Raw genomic sequence first — 27,993 nt, 5'->3', positions numbered from 1 at the left:
TACAAATAGGAAAAAGAGGCTACAATTTGCAAGAGTTGACAGTTGAAGACAGGAAAAATGTTGCCTGGTCTGATGAGTCTCGATTTCTGTTGAGACATTCAGATGGTAGAGTCAGAATTTGGCGTAAACAGAATGAGAACATGGATCCATCATGCCTTGCTACCACTGTGCAGGCTGATGGTGGTGGTGTAATGGTGTGGGGGATGTTTTCTTGGCACACTTTAGGCCCCTTAGTGCCAATTGGGCATCGTTTAAATGCTACGGCCTAGCTGAGCATTGTTTCTGACCTTATCCATCCCTTTATGGCCACCATATACCCATCCTCAGATGGCTACTTCCAGCAGGATAATTCACCATGTCATCATTTCAAATTGGTTTCTTGAACATGACAATGAGTTCACTGTACTAAAATGCCCCCCACAGTCACCAGGTCTCAACCCAATAGAGTATCTTTGGGATGTGGTGACCCTGGATGTGCATCCCACAAATCTCCATCAACTGCAAGATGCTATCCTATCAATATGGGCCAACATTTCTAAAGAATGCTTTCAGCACCTTGTTGAATCAATGCCACGTAGAATTAAGGCAGTTCTGAAGGCGAAAGGGAGTCAAACACAGTATTAGTATGGTGTTCCTAATAATCCTTTAGGTTGAGTACTGTATATATACATGTAGGCCTACACTATTTCATGTTCTGAGAAACATTCTCAGAGACTTTGGTATTTTTGGCAGTAAGAGATTAGATATTTTTCTCACTGCATATGAAGCGAACTGACCTTCATCTGAATGACACCATGACTCGGTATGCTCTCAAACACATAGATGATGTCAGAAGAAGAAGTGTCTTTGTCATGAGCACTAAGCACAGCACTGGAGATCAGTCTGGACTCCCCAGCCTCCATCTCAAGGCCAATGTTCCTGCAAATAAATGATAGTGTGTGTCTTTCTTTGTCTAAAACATGTCTAAAACATTTATGGTTTGAATGTATTGTGAGGTGACCAATTCATAATCATATGTTACAACAAATAAACTAATGTATAATTTATTGTTGAATAATAGGAGAGCATGATTTACTTCAATGATATTTATCTGTAATTACCGTATAATTTGTGGTTCCTCATCATTGACAGGCAGTACGTTAACCTGTACGTGTTTCTTGAGCTTGTGTTTTCCGTCAGAGAGCTGAACAATAAATCCGTCCTGCTCACTCTCAGAGTCATCGTGCATGTACATCAGAGTCATGCCTGAGGACAGAGTAATAAAATATATTGTCTGATATGTCACTAAAAAATACTAAAATACTAAAATTAATCAAAGGACCCATTAAACTAATCAAAAGTGAGAGTAAAAGATTTTCAGTGATATAACATATATAAATATATACACAGACACGGTAGGTAGTAAACCAATTATTACTACCATGGGTGTGACACTCATTCGCGAAATCACCACTAGGTGGCACAAGGGGACATGGAAAACTGCTCAGTAATTGTGACGTTTTTACTTGCAATAAATAAAATAATGAAATTACTGGCAATACATATATTACAACTATACTATATCATCAATATATTGCTTTGACTGTAGTCAAAAGAAAAACGTAATCATTTAAGAAAAACGGCTCATTTTACCACTCCCCCAGAGTTAAACAGTTTACCGTTTTCAAATGTATTCAGACGATTTTTCGATATTTAGAAGAATATCAGTAACCAAACAGTTTCTGGTCCCATTGACTTCCATAGTATATTTTTTTCCTACTATGGAAGTCAATGAGACCAGAAACTGTCTGGTTACTGAAATTCTTCTAAATGTCAGAAAATCGGCTGAATGGATTTGAAAACAGTAAAGCTCAACTGTTTAACTCAGGGGGAGTGGTAAAATGAGCCTATTTTCAAAAAAAGTGGGGTATCCCTTTAAAATACAGTACCACTCCTGAGGTCTTCCATAGTGAAGTGCTCCACAGGGATCTCAGATCCACGCTTGTAATGCGTCACATCATTGCCGTGTGGGACACTCATGATGGAGCCGTGCCGAGGCTGCTGGACTATGCTGAACATTAAACGGTCTCTGGGAACATCAAGATCCACTGCACTGATTATAGATGGGTCCAACTCTTTCATGTCTCCCTCCCGAACCTGAAAGACAAACGTTGGTCATCACATCTCAACATTTCTTGATACAGATCATGCCAAATGACAAGTTTGAGCTTCTGGAGGAAACGATGAGGTTTGTTCTCGCAAGTTGAGCAGGTTCAGTTGAGCTTCTGTTTGTGTTCACTGATCAGCATTTATTTGAGAATAAAAGCCTGATGAAGCAAGGTTAGATGTTGTGGGAAGGAGGAGGCGGAAACCGGCTAATGTTTAAAGACTTTAATAATCATAAAATAAAACAAACACAAAACGAAAGTAAAGACAACAGCCCCTTACGGACGACTGCCTTCACATATAAATCGTCCTGGCCTGGTCCGCTCTCATCCTTCACTGTCGTCGCTCCTTCTTTTATGCTTCTGCTCCTCCTTGAGAGATACGAGACCAGTTTGTCGCACAGGTGTCACTCATCACCAATCTCGTCCTGCTCGCCACACCTCAATTAAATCTGGTCATCATATAAAGCGATCGTGTCTCTTCGGAAAATTTTGACTAAACCGCTCAATTCATATGGATTAGTTTTACGATCTCTTTATGAACTTTTTGAAGCTGTCAATGGAGGGACAGAAAGCTCTCAGATTTCATCAAAAAGATCTTCATTTGTGTTCCGAAGATGAACGAAAGTCGACATGAGTGAGTAATTGATGAAAGAATTAAAATTTTGGGGTGAACTATCCCTTTAACTTTGATATGTTATTTGATATTACATTTAAAGTAAATCAATGTTGTTCAAACCCCGTCACACCTAATGTTAAAATAAATACTCTTTTCATTTCTTAATTAATGGCATATAAAGTTATCAGAACTCTATACGCGTCCAGTTGTTCAGCACCAAAGCCAATGCAAGTATTCGCTCATCAACTTTAGATACGTCTATTAAAATGGTTATCAGTTTACAAAATAATCGAAAATTGACTGACTGCTTCATTTCCACTTTAAGGTGAATTTAATTCTCTGATGGTTCTCATTAGGTCATTGTGGTTAAAGGGATACTCCACTTTTTTTGGAAATAGGCTCATTTTACCAGTCCCCCAGAGTTAAACAGTTCAGTTTTACCGTTTTCGAATCCATTCAGGCGATTTTCTGATATTTAGAAGAATATCTGTAACCAGACCGTTTCTGGTCTCATTGACTACCATAGTATATATTTTTCCCTACTATGGAAGTCAATGAGACCAGAAACGGTTTGGTTACTGATATTCTTCTAAATATCAGAAAATCGGCTGAATTGATTCGAAAACCGTAAAAACTCAACTGTTTAACTCTGAGGGAGTTCTAAAATGAGCCTATTTCCAAAAAAAGTGGAGTATCCCTTTAACTGATTGTAAACATTGCCATTCTTTTCTCTGTATCTACATTATGTGTTGTGCTTAGTTTAGCTGTATTAACCTTTAGTTTCATTTATTAAACCTAGTACAATGTATACAGTAAGAAAGCCTTCTTGGCTGTGTTATTTACAAGATGATTCTCTGACTGACCGTGATGTTTCTGGCCAGGAAGTCTGGAATCTCATCATTGGTCGGACTGATGATGATGTAGAACGGGACTGAAGAGGACTGCTGTTTCCCATCGGACACATGCAGCATGATCTGGTCAGTGGTCGGTTCCATCCTCTGGTGTCTAGACTGAACATAGTTAATGTGTCCATTCAACACATCCCTGTAGGTGAAAGAGGCTAAACGAGGAAAAAAAAAAACAATTCAGGCTCCAGTATTACCATATAATATACCAATAAAGTCATATTTTAAACCAGTTAAATACACATAACAGAACTGGCTCACCGATACTGATTCCCATGTTGCTCTTTTCAAATCCTGGACTGGGCAGGATGTTCTCTATGTAGCCAAACTGTGGAGGAGCAACCAGGATGAGCTTAAGATCTTCTGGAGCAGAGTCTTGGTCTTCAACTCTCAGATGGGTCACCGTGATAGAAGCTGACCCTCCTTCATTCACCACAAACACCTCTCCTGATGAGAGAAAAACAATGTCATGGACCCTAACATGTCAGCAACAAGCAGCAAATGCTACAATATCCCTTTGTGCCTAATGTACTTCAAATGTACTTGTAGTGTACTTGTATTTTTTTTTAAACTACTTGGAGACAATAGAACATGTTGAAATACAAGCCACTTACTGTAAGTGTACTTTTATGGCTCTTTCTTTACACACTTAAGTGCACTTTGTAATAATGTCAAATTTTCAATGTCAAAAGTTTTCATTTAAAATACATTTAGAATCAGAATGTCCTGTAATCTTTTGTTGTGCTTTAAAGTACATTTTTAATGCATATGTAAAGTTAAGATACTTTAATTATGCTACATTGAAACGTCTTTATTACAAATGTGTAATTGCAAATCAATTTAAAGACAGGACATGCAAGTTTTAATAGAAATGACATTAGTTTACCATAAATGCTCGTCACTACATTCGGCAGTACATTAAATTAACTGGACTTAATATAAATAGATTTTCATTTAATTGCAATTGACATGCAATTAAGTGTCTGAAATCATTACATTCAGTTCACACTTAAGCTTAAAGAAAATTGTTTTTATAAGAAGATACGAATGTTCTAATTCAATAACATCAGAAAGAAAAGTGTTCTCATTACCAACAGCAATAGATGGTGGTTGGTTGTTCACAGGATAAACGGTGATATTAAGGTCATAGACAGGAAGGGAATTCTGTATTTCAGGTGTTTGTGCACTGAATATAGTGGCTTTGTCACTGCAACAGGAAGGAAGTAGCCCTGATTCTCCATCAGAGATCACAAACGTGACAATGTCATGACGTGGTTGTAGCCCAATCTCGTGTCCTTTGGAGTAAAATTGTTATAAATTTTTTACTTCACAGATTTATAATCATATTTAACAAACAATATCAAATGCATTTACATACCTTTGCTAAAAAGACATGCATTGATTGTGCACTTGTAGTGTACTTAAAAACTGTACTTGCAGATAATGTATAAATTAAATAAAAGGTCACTAAAGTGTACTTACAAATAGTAAGTAGACTTTCGTGACTGTTTCTTAATCTTAACACGCTTAAGTACACTTTTAAAAAGTGCACTTTGTAATAATGTCAAATTAAATGTACTAAATTGCAACTTATGACAAACATGACATTCAAGTTTTAACAGAAATTATCGACATTAAAGTATACCATTATAAAGTTTACCATAAATGCTTGTCAATACATTCAGCAGTACACTTTAACTATATTTCAACAGAAATAATTAGGAAATTGCATATAAAGATGTGCTTAAGTCCAACTAAAGTGGGTCAGAAAAGCACCTTGAAGTTTGCTAATTGCATTTAATAAAAAAAAAATTACTATAATAGATTATAAGTCTCTTTTTGAAAGTATGCTTAAGTGTACTTTTTCACAAGGCTAGGTCTAAATACAGTTGGATATTAAAGGGATACTCCACTTTTTTTGGAAAGAGGCTCATTCTACCACTCCCCCAGAGTTAAACAGTTGGGTTTTACCATTTTCAGATGTATTCAGCTGATTTTCTGATATTTAGAAGTATAGCAGTAAACAGACAGTTTCTGGTCTCATTGACTTCCATAGTATATATTTTTTCCTACTATGGAAGTCAATGAGACCAGAAACGGTCTGATTACTGATATTCTTCTAAATATCAGAAAATCAGCTGAATACATTCAAAATGGTAAAACTCAACTGTTTAACTCTGGGGGAGTGGTAGAATGAGCCAATTTCCAAAAAAAGTGGAGTATCCCTTTAAGTTACAGAAAGTGAAATATAAAAAGTGAAAGAAATACATTACTACTTTTTTTATATTACCTGTGTGTCTATAGGAAATTAAGCCAGCAGTTACATCTGCTTGAATGAAGCGGTCAACCACGATGTCATTTCTTTGAACTACCCCATGATATGGCTGTCTGGCGATCATGTACATCAATGTGCTGTCATCGCTGTCAGGATCTGTGGCACAGATGTACTCAATGGTGATGACCACTTCCTGTCCCTCTGCACAGGCTAAAACGGGTTTCAAACCTGGCACTAGCACTGGCGCCTCATCATTGACTGGCGTCACCTGTCAAATATGCATTTGTTAGATGTTTCTTTTGTGCTAAAAAAGTAATTGCAAGATAAATCTCCATTACCTTGACATGTAGTTCAAAGTCAGCAATATTTATCCCATCCGTGGCAATGAATTTAATATCATCATGTTCTGTCTCAGAGCTGTCATGGTGATATCTGTTGAGACAAAATAGTCAAAACTAAAGATGATGTACAGTAGAATGAACCAACGAGCTCAAATACTACTTAAAGTGTTTACGATGAACCCAAACAAACTGTGATGAACCACATCTGACCTAACTTTTAGGCTTTTCAGATCCCTGACTGTGAAAGTCTGGCCTGGACTCATAGCTGTGCCATCCAGGTAAATACTGCCATGCTGGGGTTTCTTCTTCAGCTCCACGTGCAGCGAGTCCTCGAGCGAGTCCTGGTCCTTTAGACGCACGTGTTCTTCACTCACCCAGCTCTCTCCACCCTCATCCACCGTCAGCTGTCTCACATGTACCTAAAGACAAAAAGAAAACACATCTTAGCACTCAACTACCACTTGTGAATGTATAACTTAGTTCTGATATCTACAGTGTGATTAATAGAGCAGTTTAGTGGAGAAACTATATCCACTCAAACATGTTAATCTCTTTCCAGCTCAACCTAAATCTATATCTCAATCCCAATCTCTTTTTTGGCCATTTTTCAGTGAAAATTGGATTACTTAGAGCAGAAAAGTAAATTCAATAAGTACCACCAGAAAGCACTATAATTATTTTCTGTTCTGGATTGGGTAGATGAGGGCTACCTCTGGTGCCAGGTTATCCACTGGCAGAATCGTTATGTTGAAGCAGATTCCAGCGGTCATGCTGCCTTGCTGGTTGGTCACCGACAGGATAAACTGGATGTGCTGAGGGTAGGGTCCAATGTCCAGGATGGGAGGCATGTAAGCAACTTTCATGTAGTTGACTGCATTCTATAAAGAGAGGATCATTTACAGCTTCAGTTGCTTATTGGGATATCTAACCCCAGTTCAAAAGATTTACCTGAGTGAAAAGTCTCAGCATCGGGGCATTTGGGTCCTTTTTAAATTTTGGGATGCTATCAACCAGAAACAACCTTCCTGCATCAGACCCTCTGTGAATCAAAATGTACTAAGCATTAACATCATTCTGAATTCCTTCAGCACATACATGTTGAGTTATATGCTGCAGGTTTGAATTGAACGCGTCCTACTGTGGACCTCATAGGGTTCTAGTTTAATTTTGTACCCATAGGTGGTGCTGTAGAAAGGTGGGGTGGTTACGGTGTATGTGAGCTCACTGTCTGGTGACTCCAAGTCAACAAAGTGCAGCTGTTGCTTGGTCAAGTAGGTGACATCAGTCTCATTGACAACCAAGTGCCTGGCCACACCTGGTGCCTCTTGTGGAGGCTGATCAGGGACTGGCTGGATTTGGATCACAATGACCTGCAAAGATTACCTAGTTAGTAAACAGCATGTGAACTCAAGAGATTAAAGGAAACAGCAAAAAGATGCTAAAACCTTCAGTACAACATGGGACTACTATTTGATAAAAGAGGGAATGTTTAGGAAATCTGGACCTTACCTGAGGCTCTGAAAGATTAGGAGGGTCATGAAAATCAGAGAGCACCACCTCAAAAGAGTCATCAAACACCTCACTGCCTGAGTGCCGATAGTAGATGATGGAATGGAAGAGGTCCTTCTGAAGAAAACGGGTAACAGGGTATCCTGAGGGGAAAAAAAATGTTCCAGGTGTATTTAAAGCTACACTGTGTGATTTTTACCAGCATCTAGTGGTGAAAAGGTATATGACCATCCAGTAAATATTAGTTTCTGTTCCTCTCAATTCCGATTTCGTTTTAACTCCTACGGTGGCCAATGTAGTCCAAGATTAACATGGCTTCCAGTTCGACCTCGTCCATGAGTGTTAACTCAAACGTAAACACGAAAGGCGAAGCTTGAATTAACGGGTATGTCCCTCTTTGGCTAATGTACTTTCAAGATGGAGGGGCAACATGGCGACCGACATTAGAACCCCTTACCCATATGGATTTTCAATGGCATGTTATACACTCACAAGAATACTTCATTACTTGAACGAAGTAAATGTACATGAATGAGCACATACATTTTTGAAAGAACTAAGTGTTTTTAGCTAAGAATAAACTAAAAGAGTTACACAGTGTAGCTTTAAAGGACACCTGAGGAAAATAAATTCTATTTTTTACATATTCTTATGAATGAACTGTTTTTTCAATGAAACATGTGAATGCTGTTTATTGGGGTTGTGGGTGCTTTGCTAGTTAGTTTTAGATATTATGAGATATTATGGGTTGGTTAATAGGGTGTTACTAGGCGGTACCAAGGCTGTTCTGTGTGGTTACTAGTGAGTTGCTAGTTTGTTTGAAGGGTGTTATGATTGGCTTCTAAGGCAGTCGCTAAACTGGTTCCTAGTAGGTGGTTAAAGTGAAATTAATTGATTTGGCGCATACTACTAATCTAAAAACATGCATTTAGATTATGTTTTAGTTTTCCTACAACCCTTTTCCTCACCTGTTATCTCAGGACCAGGCATCTTCATGATTTCCCCTGCCTGAGGAGGTCTGGTGATGTTGAACATGATGTAGTCGTCACTTGAGTCCATATCACAAGCTTGCAAAATGGATCCTCTCAAAAGACCCGTTTGACCTTCAGACAGCTCCAGCACCATATTGGTAATGAGGAAGGGTGGACTGTCATCTTTGGGCAGGATGTTGATTGGAAACTTGTGTCTAGTTTGATGTAAACCATCAGTAATCCGGAAAACTATAAAATCTTTAGTAGTGTCACTGTCATCATGATGGTAGTGTACCGCACCATCCTTAACATCCTTCACCGTGAACATGAAACCTTTTCCACCTAACATACAGATAAACATGCAGTGGTAGTGAGATGTTGTGCAAAATGCAAAGATTACTTAACTGATAACAGATTAATATTTCCAAATTGAGGAGATCATCTGTATACACTCAAAAAAATTATATGTTGGCTTTAATTCATTTTAATTCGTCAACAGGTTCCACATAACTGGGTTACGTTAAACAAACATAATTTGTTCATGTAACTTCAACATAATAGAATTATGTAATTTTAAATTACCCAATTTAAGTAGTCTCAACGTGAATTTTTAAAGGATTCCTGAAATGATTCAAAGGCATTTTATTATATTCATTCATCCATTTATATTTCATTTGATTCAGTGACATTTAATTAAATTAGTAGACTTTAGCTAGCTATTTGCTAGCAGAAACACATATTAGCATCTTGAATGCTAAGATTTACATGCTCCTTCATTCAAAGCAATTGAAAATAGTGAAATCAGTCGACAGCCAAACAAAATGCTCCACTCTTCTCCACAATGGTAACCCACTGTAATTTAAATGCTTTAATAATTCCAACACTCTAAAAAATGCTGGGTGGTTTTAACCCAATTTTGGGTAAAATATGGACATATTTTAATATTAGCCATTGGGTAAAAAATGTCATTTAAAAATGTAACCCAATGGCTGGGTTTGTCCATATTTTACCCAAAATTGGGTTAAAATAACCCAGCATTTTTTAGAGTGAATGTAATTTAACATTGAACACTATTACACAATATGTGTACCTCTAACAGTTAGTCTGCCGTGCTGCAGGCCATCCACAGTGATGATCCTCACAGCCTTCAGGTTGTCATTGTCAACAATCTGCAGCTGATCCCATGTGATTGGACGGGATTGACCTTCCAACAGACTGAGGCCTATTCATTTGATAGAAATAGGGAGAAACTCATTTGTCTGGCATTCATTAAACATCCTAATCTTTTAAATTATCAGGTACTGTAACTTTCTGAATTTTCCTTCAGGGTTCAATTAATTGTCTGGGATTGATGATATTTCCGTGGCATTTAATCACCCCACTCACTGCGGTTTTGTGTCATATTTAATAAAGAAAGTTTATTTAATTTCATTAACAGCCCACTACCCTTTACATCCAGTGTGATTTTGGCAAGTAAGACATATTCTTCTAATCTAACACGTACCCTTAGTATACTTGAGCGTACATCACTAATCACTAACAACACTAATTGCAATTCAATATAAATTATTGTAATTTATATTTAAATTAAATGGCATTAATGCCTTGTTGTCTTAATAGCCCATCTTAAAATTGTCTAAATATTGTTAAAGTGTACTGCTGAATGTACTGACAAGCATTTAAGGTTAAAAAAAAAAAATCAAATGTCATTTTTATTGAAACTTGGATTTCATGTATTTAAATACATTTGTAATGATGAAGTTGCAATTTAGTTTACATTTAGAATATTAATATTAGCTTTAAATGTGATATTGAATAACTCTACAGTTAAAATTATAATCAAATACTCTACATCTAATGCTTTAGTATGTTAGTCAACAGCACATCAAAATGAATGTACTTCTTTAAAGCACAAACAGATATTATTAAATCATAATGAAGTCCTTCCAGATAAAACCTTTAACCCAAAATAACATGTACAGTATAACATCAGTTCGGACATCTAAATTTGCTTTAAAGCTAAACTTATTTCATTTACATGCAACAAGTTCAATTTTGGGGGAAAGGAAGTCTCCACCTTTCAAATGTTCTGTTTAAGAAAATATTTTCAAGCAAAGCACTGAGATGAGAACAGAGCAACATATATACAGAGTATATAAATGATGCACAATACACACCCATGTTCCATGATACTCTTGGTGCATTGGTTTCAGCTGTCCTGATTGACACATGCACCATCACAGGCTGGCTTTTCTCAAAGTAGAAATCATGCACCTCAAACTCCACCTAGCAGAAATTAACAATCCATAACTACTGCATTATCGAGTTAAATAAAATACGCATCAAGTTAGTATAGCAGTATCAAGTTAGTATCAAGTCTAGCCTAACTTCAGGCTAGACTTTCATGACTGTTTCTTAACACACTTAAGTAGCCTACACACGTAAAATGAACAGTTATGTTTTATCGTTTGTCGTGCTTTAAAGAAGTATTCGTTTTGATTTGTTGACTAACACACAAAAGCACACGTAGAGTACTTTAGTGTGCTGTTTGATCTTACATTTAAAGTTAATATATTTTAAATATTAATATCTTAACATGCAGTGTCAGAAAACATTACATTCGGTTCTCACTTTAAAATATAATATTTAAAGGGTTAGTTCACCCAAAAAGTCAGTATTTACTCACCCTCATGTTGTTCCAAACCTCTATGTGTTCATTTGTTCTGCTGCAAACAAAGGAAGATATTTGGAAGAATGTTTTAATCAAACAGATCTCATTCCCCATTGACTACCATAGTAGGAAAAAATACATATGGTAGTCAATGGGGAATGAGATCTGTTTGATTAAAACATTCTTCCAAATATCTTCCTTTGTGTTCAGCCGAACAAATAAACACATAGAGGTTTGGAACAACATGAGGGTGAGTAAATACTGACAGAATTTTCATTTTTGGGTGAACTAACCCTTTAAGTACTCTGTAAAAGTAAGCAAAACCGTATCTTTCCCAGAAGGGTTACCTCATAGTTCCTACGCTGCGTGTGACTGGAGTTTGGAGGCTGGTAGCTGATCAGCATGTCGTCGAGATCCATCCAGGAGAAGGAGGAGATGGGTTTGGTGTGATCAGACAGATGAGTAATGAAGCCCTCATTAGGGGGTTTAGTAATGTTGAACACCAGCCTCTGTTTGGGCGTCTCATCATCCTCCGCATCCAGAGTTGCGGTGGAGAGAGGAGTCAGAATGAACTGGTCCACCTCTAAGATGAACATGGACATAAAGGCAGGCTTGGGCGGCTGGTTGGGCATCGCGTCTTTAATGGTTACCGGGATCCAGGCCTGCTCTGACTGAATGGGAGGTGAGCAGAACTAGGGTTAATAATGTAGTAAATAAAACTCCTTTAACTAAAAAATGCTTTTGTTTTAGAATGTACACCTGAATTATGCTTCTGCTACGAGTGTCTATGAGATCCAGTCTAATTGCGATGTAATCTATGTCTGGAGATGGAGGGTCTATGTGGTGGTAGCGGATGCCCATCATGAGGAAATCATTGCATGGTACTTTGATGATCTTCAGCAGTTTAAGACCCTTTAGACAGTCGTCACTTTTACAATGAGCTCGAGCTTTATTATCTGCAGGGGGACAGAAAATGAAGTCCCAATATTAAATTACAAAGCAGATTAGTAGTTTTTTTTCCCCAGATATTATAATGCACAAATGAAATCAAGGTATATTTTGAAGTATTTTCAAGAACACTTATGGTTTGGAACGATTCAGGATAATGGTTTCTGAGGTATGTCATTTGACACCGAGTTGACTGCTGAAAATTCAGCTTTGCATCACAGGAAAAAATGACATTTTTAAATATATTTAAAAATAAAATATATTCTTTTAAATTGTAATAATATTTCACAATATTACTGTAATGTTTTTGCCGCATTTTGGATCAAATAAATACAGGCTTGGTGACCATATGAGGCTTCTATCAAAAACATTTAAAAAATCATAATTATTATTCCAAACTTTTGGCCAATAGTGTATTCTGAAAACCTAAACAATTTAAATATATAATTAAATAAACAAGGCGATACTATCAGTCGTTCTGCTAAATCAGGTCCAGGTCATCCGCAAAATACCATTATATTCCTTACAATCCAAAAAATGTCAGCACAAATACTCAATTTTTTTAATTTGTGTATTATTTTATCAAGAAAATTTGGGTTAAAAGTTGCGACTAAAGTGATTATTATGACCTTAGCAAACTTTAGGTTCCCTATCGTAGTCACTTCGAGTTACGTCAGAAGTGACGGAGATTGGGGGTTTCGCATAGAAAGCCAATCCTCTTCGAGTATTAAAACACGAGCCAATGGCATGCAATGCCTTGGGGCTGCGGAAATTTGCATAGCGTACTCCGCCCTACTCCGTGAGTATAAAAGGAGGAAGTGAACGCAACCGCAGTATGTTTTCGCTTCGGAGCCAAGAGAACCTCTTCACTCCTGAAAGCACTGTTCAAGACTCTTCGAGACGAGCGTCCTCTTCAGTGTTGGTGTGACGGCGGTACCCAGCGAGATTCTGCATCGCCTGCGATCTGAGCAGTGGTCTGCCAGACTTTGCGCTTCTCCCTGGTCGCTTCAGCGCTGAAAGAGTGAATTTCCTCCTCTCATTGAAAGAGCTGCACGCGCACGTCTTTTTAAAGACGGTTCGCCCGTGCTCTTCTGGGTGTGATTGATTTCTGTCGTCATCTGATGGTCACGATCGCTGCTTTGTATGCCTGGGCATTTCAGCATGCAGCAGCAGCGTTCGTGGATGACTCATTTTCCTTCTGTGGGAACATGACCATCTCTACACTGAGGTCGAGACTCAATGATCTCACTTGAGTGAGAGTCCCGGTCCCCCCCGCTCGATCGGTTTCCTCCATAGGGGGCCCGTCGACCCGGGGACCTGGTGATTTACGGTGATGGTGTGGATAAGCCCCGACGATTTCTCGGGCCACACCTCCCGCCTCAGTGCGAGAGCCAGCGAGCGTTAGTTCGATTCAGTCGGTTGCTTCTTCGGTGGCACCGGCTGCTTCGGGCAGCGCTCCAGATGATGATGCGATGTCGATCACAGCATCACTAGGCGGGCTTGACTCCTCGGGAAGTGAGGATGCGGCCGCGTTGCCTCCCTCGGGAGCGTCAGCGCCGCCGTGTCTGATCCCGCGATGATGGCCGTGCTATCTCGGGCGGCCGTGAGCATCGGGTGGGGGTGGAACTCCGCCCCTCCCCGATCTCTCGCGGCTGAATAATTGGTTTTTGGGTAACGCTGCCGCCTTACGGCCACGGCCAACCCCAATTTCCTTTTTTCCCCGAGTTGCATGCGGAACTGACACGCACTATAAAAAAAAAAAAAAAAGCGTGCTTAGTTCCCCGCCCTTCCTCCCCTCGGCGATGCGGCTGTCTGTGGGTACGCTGGGGCTCCCCCGGTCAACCGGCGGTTGCTCTCAGATGCCCCTCCAAAGCCTATGGGTTCTCGTCGTCTATGGCGGCGCGATTCTGTAGAGCGGCGGGACAGGCAGCCTCCGCCCTGCATATGATGAGCACCTACAAAGCTAGCTGCTCAGGAATGTGCACGAGGAGGTGACGGACCAAGCGAGCTGCGAGCCTGTCGCCTACCTTGTCCTTAAACGGGTCACGGAGGCGGTCGCTCGCTCCCTTGGTCAGGTGATGCCCACCGCTGTGGTCCAGGAGCATCATAATGTTCGGCGGTGCGGTCCAGGACTTTGCCCAGCACTTCTCGACCGCCTAGGAGCAGACGAAGGCGGTTTCTCTGCCCCGACGGCCAGCTGCTGCCTCCAACCAGCCGTCGGCTCGGACGCCTCCGCCAGCTCGCCGCCGAGGACGCCCCCCTGCGACTCCCTTCCCTCCCACGCGGCCCCAGCAGCAGCCTTCAGCCGGTTCGCGTCGCGGAGGAGGCCACAGGTAAGCGTCCCAAGAAAGGAGCCCCCCTCAGGCCGCGTGCCCCGCTAGATGCCAGGCGAAGCGATGTTCCTGAGGCGGGCCGCTCAGTGATAGTGTCATGGTTTTTCTCAGGAGGCGGTGGCAGGGCCCCTCCTTCCCCGGTGGAGGGCCGGTGGAGAATCTTTTGTTCTGGCTAGCTCCCTGAGCTGGTTGAGGAAAAGCTGACACTGTCATTGAGCACACAGACTGGAATGAGCGCGCACGACGTCCAGTGCGTCGCCCCGTTCATTCCTCTCTGTCTCGGAGGGCGCGGAAGGGTGCGTGTGTCGTCCCCGGGCTACGCCAATCCCTTCCCCCTCTGTCGCCAGACCCCCGGCAGAACAGACCCCCGTGGAACGCTTGCCTTCCCTGGTCTCTTCTGTCGGGGAGCGGGTTTCGACGGTGCATCCGGACGGGGTAACTCCTGCACGCATGCCGGTCGACCCGCCTCGCTGCCCCTCCGGGGGGACGTCTGTGGTTCGCATGACCCCGTTGGCTCACTTCCTGGAAGCCTGGCTAGCGCTTCCCGGGGTTCCCGCTGGGTCATCAGAACGATCGGATTCGGCTACGCGATTCAGTTCGCACGGTCTCTTCCCCGCTTCAGGGGAGTTCGCTCCACGATGGTTGGTGGCAGTGCCCCAGTCTTGAGAGCGGAGATTGCGACCCTGCTGGCGAAGGGTGCAATCGAGACGGTCCCTCCAGCCGAGGTGAGGTCCGGGCTTTACAGCCCCTACTTCATTGTCCCCAAGAAAGACCGGTGGGTTACGACCGATCCTGGACCTGCGCATTTTGAACCGTTCTCTCCATCGACTACCGTTCAAAATGCTCACGGCCAAACGCATTTTCGAATGTGTTCGGTATCAGGATTGGTTTGCAGCGATCGACCTGAAGGACGCGTACTTCCATGGCTCCATTCTCCCTCGACACAGACCGTTTCTTCGGTTTGCCTTCGAGGGCCAGGCATACCAGTACGCCGTTCTCCCATTCGGGTTAGCTCTGTCCCCTCGCGTCTTCACGAAGATCGTCGAGGCAGCCCTTGTTCCCCTTCGCGAACACGGGGTTCGCATCCTGAACTATCTCGACGACTGGCTGTTACTAGCACACTCTCGGGCTCAGGTTTGCGAACACAGAGACCTGGTGCTACGGCACCTAGCCCGTCTGGGCCTTCGGGTCAACCGGGAAAAGAGCAAACTTTGCCCCGTGCAGAGGATCTCTTTTCTCGGCATGGAGATAGACTCGGTCGCCATGTCCGCGCAGCTCACGAACGAGCGCGCGCACTCACTGCTGGCTTGTCTTCGACAGTTCGAGGGCAAGAGTGCGGTTCCACTGAAACTATTTCAGAGGCTCCTGGGGCATATGGCATCCGCGGCCGCGGCAACGCCGCTCGGTTTGCTTCATATGAGACCGCTTCAGCTGTGGCTTCGCGATCGAGTCCCGAGGTGGGCATGGCATCGCGGCTCGCTCCGAGTTCCAGTGACTCCGACGTGCCGCCGATCCTTCTTCCCGTGGTCGAACCTCAGCTTTTTACGGACAGGGTCCCTATTCAGCGAGTTTCCAGGCATCTCGTTGTCTCCACGGATGCGTCTACCACGGGTTGGGGTGCCATGTGCAATGGGCATGCAGCCGCCGGTTCCTGGACAGGAGCCCAGCGCCTCATGCACATCAATTGCCTCGAGCTGTTGGCAGTACGGCTCGCCCGGCACCGCTTCCGAGCGTGCTCTTAGGGCCAGCATGTGCTTGTCCGCTCAGACAACACTACGGCAGTAGCGTACATCAACCACCAGGGGGGGTCTACGCTCGCGCCGGTTGTCGCAGCTCGCCCGCCACCTCTTGATATGGAGTCAGAAGCACCTGAGGTCCCTTCGTGCAGTTACATTCCTGGAGACCGGAACCGGGCAGCCGCGAGCTGTCCCGGGCCCGTCCCATCTCCGGCGAATGGCGACTCCATCCCCAGTCGGTCCAGCTGATTTGGGACCAGTTCGGGGAGGCACAGTTAGACCTGTTCGCCTCTCGGGACTCGTCCCACTGCGCCCAGTTATTCTCTGACCCGCGGCTCGGCTCGGATGCGCTGGCGCACAGCTGGCCACGGGGCCCACGCAAGTGTGCGTTCCCCCAGTGAGCCTCCTTGCACGGGTGTTGTGCAAGATCAAGGAGGACGAGGAGCAGGTCTTGCTGGTAGCCCCCTACTGGCCCACCAAGACGTGGTTCTCCGAACTCTTGCTCCTCGCGACAGCACCTCCTTGGCCTATTCCTTTGAGACCGGACCTACTCTCTCAGAGACGGGGCACTCTGTGGCACCCTCGTCCCGATCTTGGAGGCTGCACGTGTGGCTCCAGGACGGGACGAGGCAGGTTTGAGTTCGCTGCCACCTGCGGTGGCGGCAACCATCACTTCCGCAAGAGCGTCGTCCACGTGACACCTTTATGCGTTGAAGTGAAACCTCTTCGTCAATTGGTGTTCTTCTCGCTGAGAAGACCCCCGGAGATGTTCGATCGGAGTCATGCTTCCTTCCTGCAAGAGGGGTTGGAGCGCAGGCTGTCGCCCTCCACCCTTTGGATTTTGTCGCGGCCATTGCCGCGTCTCATGATGCAGTGAAAGGTAAGTCTATGGGAAGCATGACCTGGTCATCAGGTTCCTGAGGGGAGTGAGGGGGCTAAATCCGCCTCCCTCCCCTCCTGCCCTCTGGGGACCTCTCAGTAGACCTGGGTGCTCTGCAGAGGCCTCCCCTGGAGCCTTTGCAGTCGGTAGAGTTTTTGCCCTGTCCTATGTAAGACAGCACTCCTGATTGCATTGGTATCCATCAGGAGAGTAAGGGACCTGCACGCACTCTCTGCTGACGAAGTGTGCCTGGAGTTCGGGCCGGCTTACTCTCACGTATTCCTGAGACCCCGGCCTGGATATATGCCCAAGGTTCCTACCACTCCCCTCCGGGACCTGGTGGTGAACCTGCAAGCGCTGCCCCTGGAGGAGGCAGACCCAGCCTTGGCACTGCTCTGTCCGGTACGTGCTCTCCGCACCTATGTCGACAGAACGCAGTGTTTCAGGACCTCAGACCAGCTCTTTGTCTGTCATGGGGGGAGCCAGAAGGGAAGGGCTCTCTCAGAGCAACGGCTGTCCCACTGGATAGTGGATGCCATTGCTTTGTCTTACCAGCAGCAAGGCCTTCCGTGCCCCCTTGGTGTGACGGCCCATTCCACTCGGAGTGTAGCCTCCTCTTGGGCTTTAGCGCACGGCGCCTCGCTAACAGACATCTGCAGAGCTGCAGGCTGGGCGACACCCAACACCTTCGCCAGATTCTATAATCTGTGAATTGAGCCGGTATCCTCTCACGTACTCGTTTCGGCCAGTTCTGGATCCGCTCAGGTGTCTTCGCTTGCTCGCCACTCCACTCCCCGGACTGGATAAGTGCGATATTTCCTCAGTTCTTCCATTGAAGTCTTGAGTCCTCCAGCACCGACGATGCGGGCACCACTGCGTTACTCTGGATGCTAGCTAGGTGCCTCCATGCGCACGGTTCCCCATGGTAACCGTCTCATGTGTATTATCCACTGTAAGCCTCTCTGAGCATGTGTCTTCCCTTGGCAAGCCATCTGCCACCCCTGGAGTTTAAATCAGTAGCCACCTGCGGTTGGTACTCCAGTGTTCCATATGCGTTCCTATGTGGCCATATGTGTATCCTTAAGTCCTCCCTTCGGTAGGCAGCTGGTAGCATGTCCCCTTCGGGATATGTTTCCCAGTGTACCTTGGTAATCCTGTGTCAAAGTCGGATCCCCAAAAAAAGAAAAAAAAAAAGAGGTAAGGCTCGGGGGTTCAGTCTTTCGCAGGGCACTGGAAGACAGCTTGAAGATGGCGTGATGGCACAGACCCCCAATCTCCGTCACTTCTGACGTAACTCGAAGTGACTACGATAGGGAACGTCTCGGTTACGTATGTAACCCTCGTTCCCTGAGTAGGGAACGGAGACGTTACGTCTCCCTGCCACTTCTGCTGTATCGCTGGGTAGAGGCCGAGTTCAGTCTTGGCTCCTCAGCGAAGACATACTGCGGTTGCGTTCACTTCCTCCTTTTATACTCACGGAGTAGGGCGGAGTACGCTATGCAAATTTCCGCAGCCCCAAGGCATTGCATGCCATTGGCTCGTGTTTTAATACTCGAAGAGGATTGGCTTTCTATGCGAAACCCCCAATCTCCGTCACTTCTGACGTAACGTCTCCGTTCCCTACTCAGGGAACGAGGGTTACATACGTAACCGAGACGTTTCCTTTCACATGAATTTGACCTGATGGCATCATTTCTAAAGCGCATTTGTGCAGTGGGAAAACTGGTCAAATATTATGATGTTATGATTTTACCCAGCTGTCTTCGAAGAGAAACAAAGCTATCTGGTTCATCTCCTCTCGGTCCCTCTGGTTTCTCCGGTTCCCCGGTGACTAGTTGACCGTGAACAGGTAGATGTGTCTCCAAAGTTGTCATCTGAACTGTGCACTCAATATTGTGCCGGTGTTCATAGTGGAAAGACACAACATTACCGTCTAGGATATTGGAGAGGCCATAAAACTCTGGCACCTCGAGACTCTGTGATCCGAACCTGATCACATTACAGTCAGGCTCCATGATTTCAACACTGAGAGAGAACAGCTCACTGTAGGTCTCTGTCTCTGTAAATCTAAACATAAAGAAGTCTTCATGAAATGTCCATATTCTATTTCTTAAAGACCAAAAGTGTACTATCTGTCCTTTAATGCAATACCTTCCACAAATATTTCCATATACTGTATTTATTTACAGCAGCATGAACAACTTACCTGTACAGACGAAGTTTAACAGTATCCTCTTTTAAAATCGGACACCCATTATGAGTGTATTTTACTTCATCAGCCAAAAAGTGACAGTCAAAAACCTATCAAATGAGAAATAGTTGTAGAAATAACAAAAATTAAAGGTTCAGTAAGTGATTTCTGAGAAAGGTATATGTCAGGAGTTATTAAATAATGTAGAACATGGGACAGGAGTAGCAAACTTCATCCATCTTTATTACTCTTTCACTTCTCAGACACATTAGGCTACGTCAATCAATACACAACACTTTAAAACATCAGTCACAATATATTTCACTTATAAACACAACAACAGTGGATTGGCCAGAGTGCTACAACACTCTTGTAGCCAATCAGCAGCAGGGGGTGTGTCCATTATGATAGGGGAGGAGAGAGAGAGAGCAAGAGGGAGATTTGAAGAAGGACTGTAGACAGAGAGATGGCTGAGAGACATTACAAAAGAGAAAATGTCAGAGGAATTTCAGGGGAAAAAGAAGGGTTACGATCAGGCAAGAGCTTTAGGACCTGCGTTAATATTAGAAAAGCTTTCCAGCGCTGGAGAGACCAAAGCGGGAGGGCCTGAAAAAGGACGCAGAGGTTGTTTTTGCTGGTTTCACAGAATCAACAACGGACCGAATAGCTTTTCTCACGTCTTTCTCCGCTGCCGTTTCTGAACTCCAACTCAAACTGACTCGCCATGTCAACGTCATCGTTCTCAGCCACTCCCTATATTTGCTGATTGGTCCTACAAAAAATTTATTTCTGGAAACCTAAGAATATACAGCAGTCCCAGACGTAGTACTGAAGGAAAATGAAATTGAGAGGAAGTGCGTAGGAGGGCGCAGCCAAAGTAAAACTTTTAATTTGACATTATTACATAGTTCATGTTTTAAAAGTATGTTAGAAAACAGTCGTGCAAGTTTACTCTCTTTAAGTACATTTTTGCCATATTATATTATCTGCAAATACATTTTTGTCTTTTTTTTAAATATGCCTTTAAAGGAGTAGTTCACTTTTATAAAAACTTTTGCTGATAATTTACTCACCCCCATGTCATCCAGGATGTCCATGTCTTTCTTTCTTCCGTCGAAAAGAAATTAAGGTTTTTGATGAAAACATTCCAGGATTTTCTCCATATAATGGACTTCAATGGGAACCAAACGGTTCAAGGTCCAAATGAGAGTTTCAGTGCAGCGTCAAAGGGCTTTAAACAACACCAGATGATGAATAAGTGTCTTATCTAGGACCCTTCGAGTCATGACTCGAAAAAAGATTCGTTCATTTTGATTTGAACAGGAGAGTCACGATTCACGAACGCTCATCACAGAACAGACCAAGGCGAGCATTTGTGCTTCTAAAACTTAAAACTTTTTTATTTAATTTTGAAATGAGCGATCTTTTTCCTCGTTAAGACCTTTATTTATCAGCTGGTGTCGTTTAAAGCCCTTTAAAGCTGCAATGAAACTCTCATTTGGACCTTGAACCGTTTGGTTCCCAATGAAGAAAATGCTGGAATGTTTTCATCAAAAACCTTAATTTCTTTTCGACTGAAGAAAGAAAGACATGGATATCCTGGATAAGTAAATTATCAGCAAAAGTTTTTTTTTTAAAAGTGAACTAATCCTTTAATGTTAAAGTAGGCATTCAAAACAAAATAAAATTAAGCACATTTCTAATTCACAAGGGTAGTTCTTCAGATATCAAATGTTCTTGGATGAAAAAGCTTTTGGCATGTTCATCACTGAAAGTTTGTTGGAAAATACGAAGAGAAAAATGCATACAGAAATAATGAACATTGTTTACCTGTGGGGACAGTGTGCCGACCCGCTGTGTAATGGGCTCGTTCAGCACAACTTCCAGCTTGCAGGCATCCTTGTCTCTGGGTATATGAAACTGCAAATCCCCCTCCTGCAGAAAGACTGACTGTCCCCTCTTTACCTTAAGACCAAGATTGGTTTTTACCAGAGAGCCCTGAATCTGGTGGAGAAGTCCCAGCATTAGAAAAGGCAAATATGCCCAGTCTATTGCAGTCATTCTGTTCAGTTTGTGTGGATCAGGACCTCTGTGCTGAGAGAATGGACAAATCTACAGGAGGAACAGTTGTTTGGTCTTGCTCTGTCCACAGAATGATATCAAATAAAGTCATCTCCACTTTTTCTTGATATTAATCTGAGTTTCAGTTCATGGATCAGTATCCCTCTCTCTCTCCATTCATAATATGAGATGTGATATCTGAAATAAAACAGACAAAAATACTATTACATTTTCGGGTCAAAGGAATTTAACCTTCAAATGGTCTTCGTCTCCTGTTTACACTTCTGGGCTTCGGGGTCTATATGACCCCAACAATTGATTAATTGTCCAAAAAAAAAAATATACATTTTTAATCATTCAAATAATATATCTTTTTTTTTTTTTTGTTTACTTCTCATCTATTCATTAATGCTGTGTTTGGAGATATAAAGTACTTTTGTATCCATATACCACACAATTCCTCAACTACACTATTAGCTTGCATATGAAATATTATTTTTTATGATACATTGCATTTATGCTCTACTACTGGGTCTTCATTTCTGTGTAAAAATTTTCAGATTTATGCCGGATTTTTTTTTTTTTTTTTTTTTTTTGAGACATGAAGAAAATATATTTAGTTTTTTTCACATTTCCCATTCATTTCAATGTGGGGTCATATTGACCCCGAAGACCAGAATTGTAATCATTTTTTCAGAACAACCGAATCAAGCCCAGTTTTTTGTGTGTGTATACAGTAGATAGATAATGTATGAAAAGTCACAAAATCTTATTCCACTGAGATGAAGGGAAGCTTTTTTTTATTAAGTTAAAGTCGATTGGGGTCGTATAGACCACATGACCTGATTGAGGGCTACGCCTGCATTAATATTGTAAATAATATTCAACATTCATATTCAAGAAAGACATTTATAGGCCAAATGTAATCTTTTTGGTGGGGGCTGAGATGGGACCTAGAGAAGGAATATATATATATATCATTCTCATAAATGTAATGTAAACAACATCCTTTAATCTATCTATGTGTTTAAATGCGTTTAATATTTTTTTAAATACTTTTTGTATTACATTAATGACACTAACAAGAATCACTAAAGAATAATTGGGACCACAACAAAAACTAAAATCTGCAGATGCATGAGAACACATCGGTAATGAGGATTTGCAAATGCACATATATATATACAAAATATGTACAATATATTGTTCATAATAGTTTTATTTTGTGGTGGTGAAATATGATCTACAAATGGTCAGGAGATGTTTTTTTTTTTTTTTTGTGAGATTTACAAGAAAAGAATGGCAAAAAATGGGAAAGAAGATACAACTCTTCAACTCATCCAACAAATAACTGGCAAAAAGAAGGAATTTGGCAATCACATTCTCTTCAGTTTAAGGCTAAAACATCTCTATCACCTCTCTCTGACATGTTTGTTGAGTGATAGGGGAAAAACTCCTTCCGAACCCAGTCCTACTGAGGTGAGATGTCAACTTTAAAAAAATGACCTTTGACCCTAAACAATCCCCAGGCCCTGGAATGGCCAGTTTGGAGATTGAGGCTGTCTGATCTGTCAGCACTGAACACACTGCTAAAGAGCCTTAATTCTTCCACCTGCAGTTAAATGAGCCCTTAAAACGCTGGCTCAAAGGGAATGACAAATGCTTTCCACCTTACAGCTTGATTCGGACTCCAAAACCAAACCACCATTCAAAAACCTTCTTCCAGACTCCTAGCATACTGAAATAATCTTTTTCCCCTGTGGTTTATTAATCAAATTTGTTTTATCATTACAAAATTAATTTAAAACAGATTTTTGGCTCTTCTATTATTTTGCAAGTTACTTAAAAAACACACACAATGAAATACCCAATGGATTTGGAAATTTCTACGAATTTGAGTTCACTGGGTCAAATTTGTCAAGTCTAGCAGCAATACATCTGGAATTAGTCCGCCGTTGTTTACTTACTAACGTGTTTTCTTTTTCTCTTTTCTTCCTGCTGTCTTCCTCCATTGGAAACCCCAATTTTCTAAGATTGTTACACAGCCTCGGGCTAAAAGTCTATTCATGGCTTAAAAAACAAGATGGTCGGATAGTAATCAGCCTGTTTTGTCGGAATGGCGTGAAATTTCATAGAGGAACAAACAGGGTCTACTCAACATAAAGTCAGTGAGAAACAAAGAGAAAACACAGCTCTAAAAAATGACTGAACACAAAACCATGAGCACAAAGAACAGCAATGAGTAACTACCTTTGCTCGGTTTACTATTAGAAAAGTTTAAAGCTTAACTGTGGAATGTGCACTTGTAGTCTCCTTCAAACCTAAAACGTTTTTTTTTTAGAACTGTTGCACTGTACTGTGGGTAATATTATATTAATTAAATAAAAGGCCACTTAAAGGTAGGGTAGGCAATTTATTTTAAAAATACTTTTTTGTTATACAGGTTGAAACTCTCTTCACATCTTGGTCAATACTAGAAGTGGTCTAAATATAAAAATGTACATACAGTATATCGGTTTCACTTTATTTGGATGGTCCCTTTAACACATTCAGTTGACTATAAGTAACATTGCACCTACATCTCTACTACTGTAACTCTCACTAGAGTTTTAGTAGATTATTAGTAGACTGGTAGGGTTAAGGATAGAATAAGTTGACATGTAGCTGCAAAGTTACTTATAGTCAGTGGATTGTCTATTGGAGGACCATCACAATAAAGAGTTGGCAGGTATTAAGAAGACAGTCTACTAATACTCTAATGATAGTTAGTTGACATACTGTAGTTGCAAAGTTACTTATAGTCAACAGGATGTTCAAAAGGGACCATCAAAATAAAGTGTTACCTTCTGGGATTTATGCATTTCTCTGTCAACACTATCAACGCTGACTTGAATCTGAAGCCGTCAGGTGCAAGTAAGAAAGCTGTGTAAGTTGTTTACATTCATTATTGTTGTAGTGTTATGTTCTTTGAGATATAAGGTAATTTAAGGCATGGCTTTGGAGACGCTTTGAAGGGAGGGTGGGATCTCATGCTTTCAAAGCTAGCTTGCTAATGCTAGCCGCTCTGAAATTGCCTATAGCTTTAATGCCGTCTCTCACGACGCTTTTCAGAATCTGCTGTGTAAGTTCATGTGTTTTAAAGGTGTGTAAGGCTTTTGAGACACTGAATATGTTTCTTATCTAAAAAATTCCTTAAAAGTTTTACTTTAAAGTATATTTAAATCATTGTTTAAAAAAAAAACACTTTTGTCATGCTTTAAAGTACACCAGTGTTATTTGTGTTGACTAACATGCTAATGTACATGTAAAGTACTTAATTTGAATGCAACATGACATACAGTAGAGTTAAAAAGAAATTACATTTTCATTGAGCATCAATGCTTGTCATTTGTTAGTAAAATTTAATATTTGAAAGACAATGGAAGTACTTATGAAATAACATATACAGATGTAATTAAGTCCTACTTAAGATTGTCAAAAAAGCACTTTAAGTGCATTTAATATCAATTAAAGTTTTTCATTAAATTTTAATTAACATGCAAGTGCCCAAAACATTACATTCACCTTGCACTTATATTATTTAAAAGTATATTATGTCATAATAAGTACTCAAATGTAGTTTTCAAATGTATGCCTAAGTGTACTTCTTTTTCATAAGATGAACAATCAGATATGACGAAGGTGAAAATCCCACCTGAGATTTATTACGGTTAATGTATCTAGTTAGGGGGTTAAAAATGTGTCTATTGCTTTTATTAAGCTAGTATTTACAGCAAATGCTGTAAAGTAAAAAACAAAAGAACAACAGGATTTACGTTAACATTTTCCAGCGATCCAGAATTTGATGTCATGTTTCAATAATGTTCCTTTTTAATGGCACAATTGCATTATAAAATGTGGAAAAAGTGGTTAACTTATACTATTTAAATTATGATGGCAGGCAATATTGCTAAAAAGTTAAACTTGTTTTCATCTTGACCATGTGCAGAACACCTTGATGATACCTGGAACCAGATGTGGTAAATTATTCCCCGTCCTGATCTTAAACCCTTGCTTAACTCTCTTCCAGTCCAGACACATTTACTTTGGCATTACATCATGCTTTTTATTGAGGGAATTCTTTTCATTTTCATGCTTTTCATGCTAAAATCTGAGCTAAGAATGACTCTTAAACACATATCAAATTATTTACAGGCTATTTAGCCCAGTTTTTTTTTTTTTAAATAAAAAGGCTTCGTCAGCCACTTCCAGTTATTTTAGGTGTTTAAGTTATCTTGCTTTATATTGCAAACTGTTTTTTGTTATCATATTGTTTTAATGTAATATCATAATCTTAAACACCCAGGTAAGTAGTGAAATTCATTTGACTGTTTACTGCACTTCATATTCTTAGTTATTTACCTATAGTGGATAATGAATCTGAACATTTACAGGAAATTGCTTACTTCCGACAATCTCTCTTTAAGTGCAATACTTTGTTTGAAATATTCACAGTATGGGTTGTGGGCAATATTAGATCGCACTTCGAATTCTTGCCGGAAACAGTAGACCATCAGGGTATCTTTGCAATACTAATTTCAGCATACTACGATTTTTGACACACTAATTCTAATTTTGAATAGTATTTAAGATGGATACTAGTATGAAAATTCGAACAAATCGGTTGAGTGAATGATTCCATGACTCATTCGTATTATAAATCAGTTGAAAAACTAATTGAATGAGCATTTTTAAAGGTATGGTTCACTTTGAAATTAATTGTTGGGATCTTTTAGCTGGCCTCAGGGGCATCCAAGATGCAGGTGTCTTTGTTTCCGAAGTATTTTCAATTTTTATATTTTTAGGTCAAACCGTTCTTGTCTGTCAGTCATATAATGCAGGTCTATGGTCACCACCTCAAAGAGCATGCACAGAGAAGTCCAAATTAAACATGATTTAATGACTCGTAAATGTAAGTACACATTGATGGCCTAAGACACAAAACGAGTGGTTTGTGGGAGAAAATGAACAGTATTTATATTGTTTTTACCTCTTGTTACCACAGCGCCGGAAGTGATCTCTCGCGCATCTACGTCACTCATTATTTACACAGAGAATTCGGAAGTGTTACCTTTCACTGTGAAGATCTAAACATATTTAGATATACATGAAATCACAATGGAAGACGATTTTGATATATCAACGTTGAATTTTTTTCACAACCATATTTAGATCACTTCCGGCGCTTGTGCAAACCGAAGCGCCCGCGCCCTCAGATCACTTGGACATGGCTGTGGTTACAAGAGGTAAAAACGATATAAATACGGTTCATTTTCTTTTAAAAATGGCTCGTTTTGTGCCTTAGGCCATCAATGTGTACTTACATTTATGAGTCATTAAATCATGTTTAATTTGGACTTCTCTGTGCATGCTCTTTGAGGTGGTGACCATAGACCTGCATTATATGACTGATAAACAAACGGTTTGACCTAAAAATATCAAAATTGAAAATACTGTGAAAACAAAGACACCTACATCTTGGATGCCCTTGAGGTAACCTAAAACATACCAACAATTAATTTCAAAGTGAACTATCCCTTTAACTAATCAATGACTCACTCATAAAGATGCTTGTCACTTGTTGCAAAGTAACCTGCAGAAACACATTGACAGTCTGACACAAACACAGTTGAATAGAAGCAGTGCTGTTATTAGAACTGGAACACTGCTCGACTAATCAGATTTGAGGACCGGAATGTCTCCGGGATAAAAAGCACACTGACTTTGAACATTTACTTAATCACTTCACTTTAGAACTGTCATGAGGATGTCGATCAACTCCACTACTGTGATGTCATGGAAAGAGGATTTTGTGTTTTATAAGCTAAGCTTTCACACTGTACCCCATGAAGTCTATAACAGGGAGGATTATGTATTCCCTTCACGGGTTATTCTCCAAAAAAGGACCAAATTCCTTGTTGATTAACCAAAGATTAGCACTGGAAAATTTCCACATCCCAAACATGCAGTAATAAAAGTAATTATGAAATTACATAAAAAGACGTCTTACTTGTGGGAGTAAAAAACACTAAAGTTAAGGTACTTACATTTAATGTAAGTAAACTATATACTACATTTTCATTAAATGCAAATAACATGCAATTAAAGGGGTAGTTCACCCCAAAATGTAAATTATGTCAGTAATGAGTGATTCAGCTCTCAGATTTAATCAAAAAATATCTTAATTTCTGTTCTGAAGATGGGGTTGGAACAACATGAGGATGAGTAATACTGACAGAATTTACATTTTGGGGTGAACTAACACAAAAATTACATTCAGTTTGCATGTATTCTATTAAAGTATACCATTTAAATAATACTCTTTTCCACATGGGAACCAACATTTAAAGGGATACTCCACTTTTTTTGG

General features: G+C 41.0%; 1 protein-coding gene across 2 annotated transcripts in view; it reads right to left on the bottom strand.

Annotated features, from left to right (window-relative positions):
• frem1a (Fras1 related extracellular matrix 1a) overlaps window positions 1–27,993 on the bottom strand; it is a 92,521-nt gene that overhangs the window by 49,520 nt on the left and 15,008 nt on the right. Inside the window, exons 1-22 of one of the 2 annotated variants that reach the window (XM_089121296.1) lie at window positions 23,552–23,761; window positions 21,354–21,782; window positions 19,539–19,633; window positions 19,086–19,399; window positions 12,195–12,391; window positions 11,783–12,106; window positions 10,942–11,050; window positions 9,855–9,986; window positions 8,762–9,106; window positions 7,794–7,936; window positions 7,458–7,654; window positions 7,233–7,323; window positions 6,995–7,162; window positions 6,495–6,703; window positions 6,282–6,375; window positions 5,959–6,211; window positions 4,760–4,963; window positions 3,930–4,115; window positions 3,627–3,823; window positions 1,929–2,136; window positions 1,101–1,245; window positions 777–918 (exon numbers count right to left, since the gene is read on the bottom strand). In XM_089121296.1, coding sequence (XP_088977422.1) covers window positions 777–918; window positions 1,101–1,245; window positions 1,929–2,136; window positions 3,627–3,823; window positions 3,930–4,115; window positions 4,760–4,963; window positions 5,959–6,211; window positions 6,282–6,375; window positions 6,495–6,703; window positions 6,995–7,162; window positions 7,233–7,323; window positions 7,458–7,654; window positions 7,794–7,936; window positions 8,762–9,106; window positions 9,855–9,986; window positions 10,942–11,050; window positions 11,783–12,106; window positions 12,195–12,391; window positions 19,086–19,399; window positions 19,539–19,633; window positions 21,354–21,584 — 3,984 coding nt within the window. In that variant the 5' untranslated portion in view covers window positions 21,585–21,782; window positions 23,552–23,761. Of the gene's footprint in view, window positions 1–776; window positions 919–1,100; window positions 1,246–1,928; window positions 2,137–3,626; window positions 3,824–3,929; window positions 4,116–4,759; window positions 4,964–5,958; window positions 6,212–6,281; window positions 6,376–6,494; window positions 6,704–6,994; window positions 7,163–7,232; window positions 7,324–7,457; window positions 7,655–7,793; window positions 7,937–8,761; window positions 9,107–9,854; window positions 9,987–10,941; window positions 11,051–11,782; window positions 12,107–12,194; window positions 12,392–19,085; window positions 19,400–19,538; window positions 19,634–21,353; window positions 21,783–23,551; window positions 23,762–27,993 lie in introns of those variants that run through there. The other variant, XM_089121269.1, reaches the window with a different exon arrangement.

Source organism: Pimephales promelas, chromosome 1 (assembly GCF_988280905.1).
Source record: "Pimephales promelas chromosome 1, fPimPro1.hap1.1, whole genome shotgun sequence".
Classification (NCBI taxonomy): Eukaryota; Metazoa; Chordata; class Actinopteri; order Cypriniformes; family Leuciscidae; genus Pimephales; species Pimephales promelas.
Note: the sequence above shows the minus strand (reverse complement) of the source record. Positions and strands in the feature narration are given on the sequence as shown.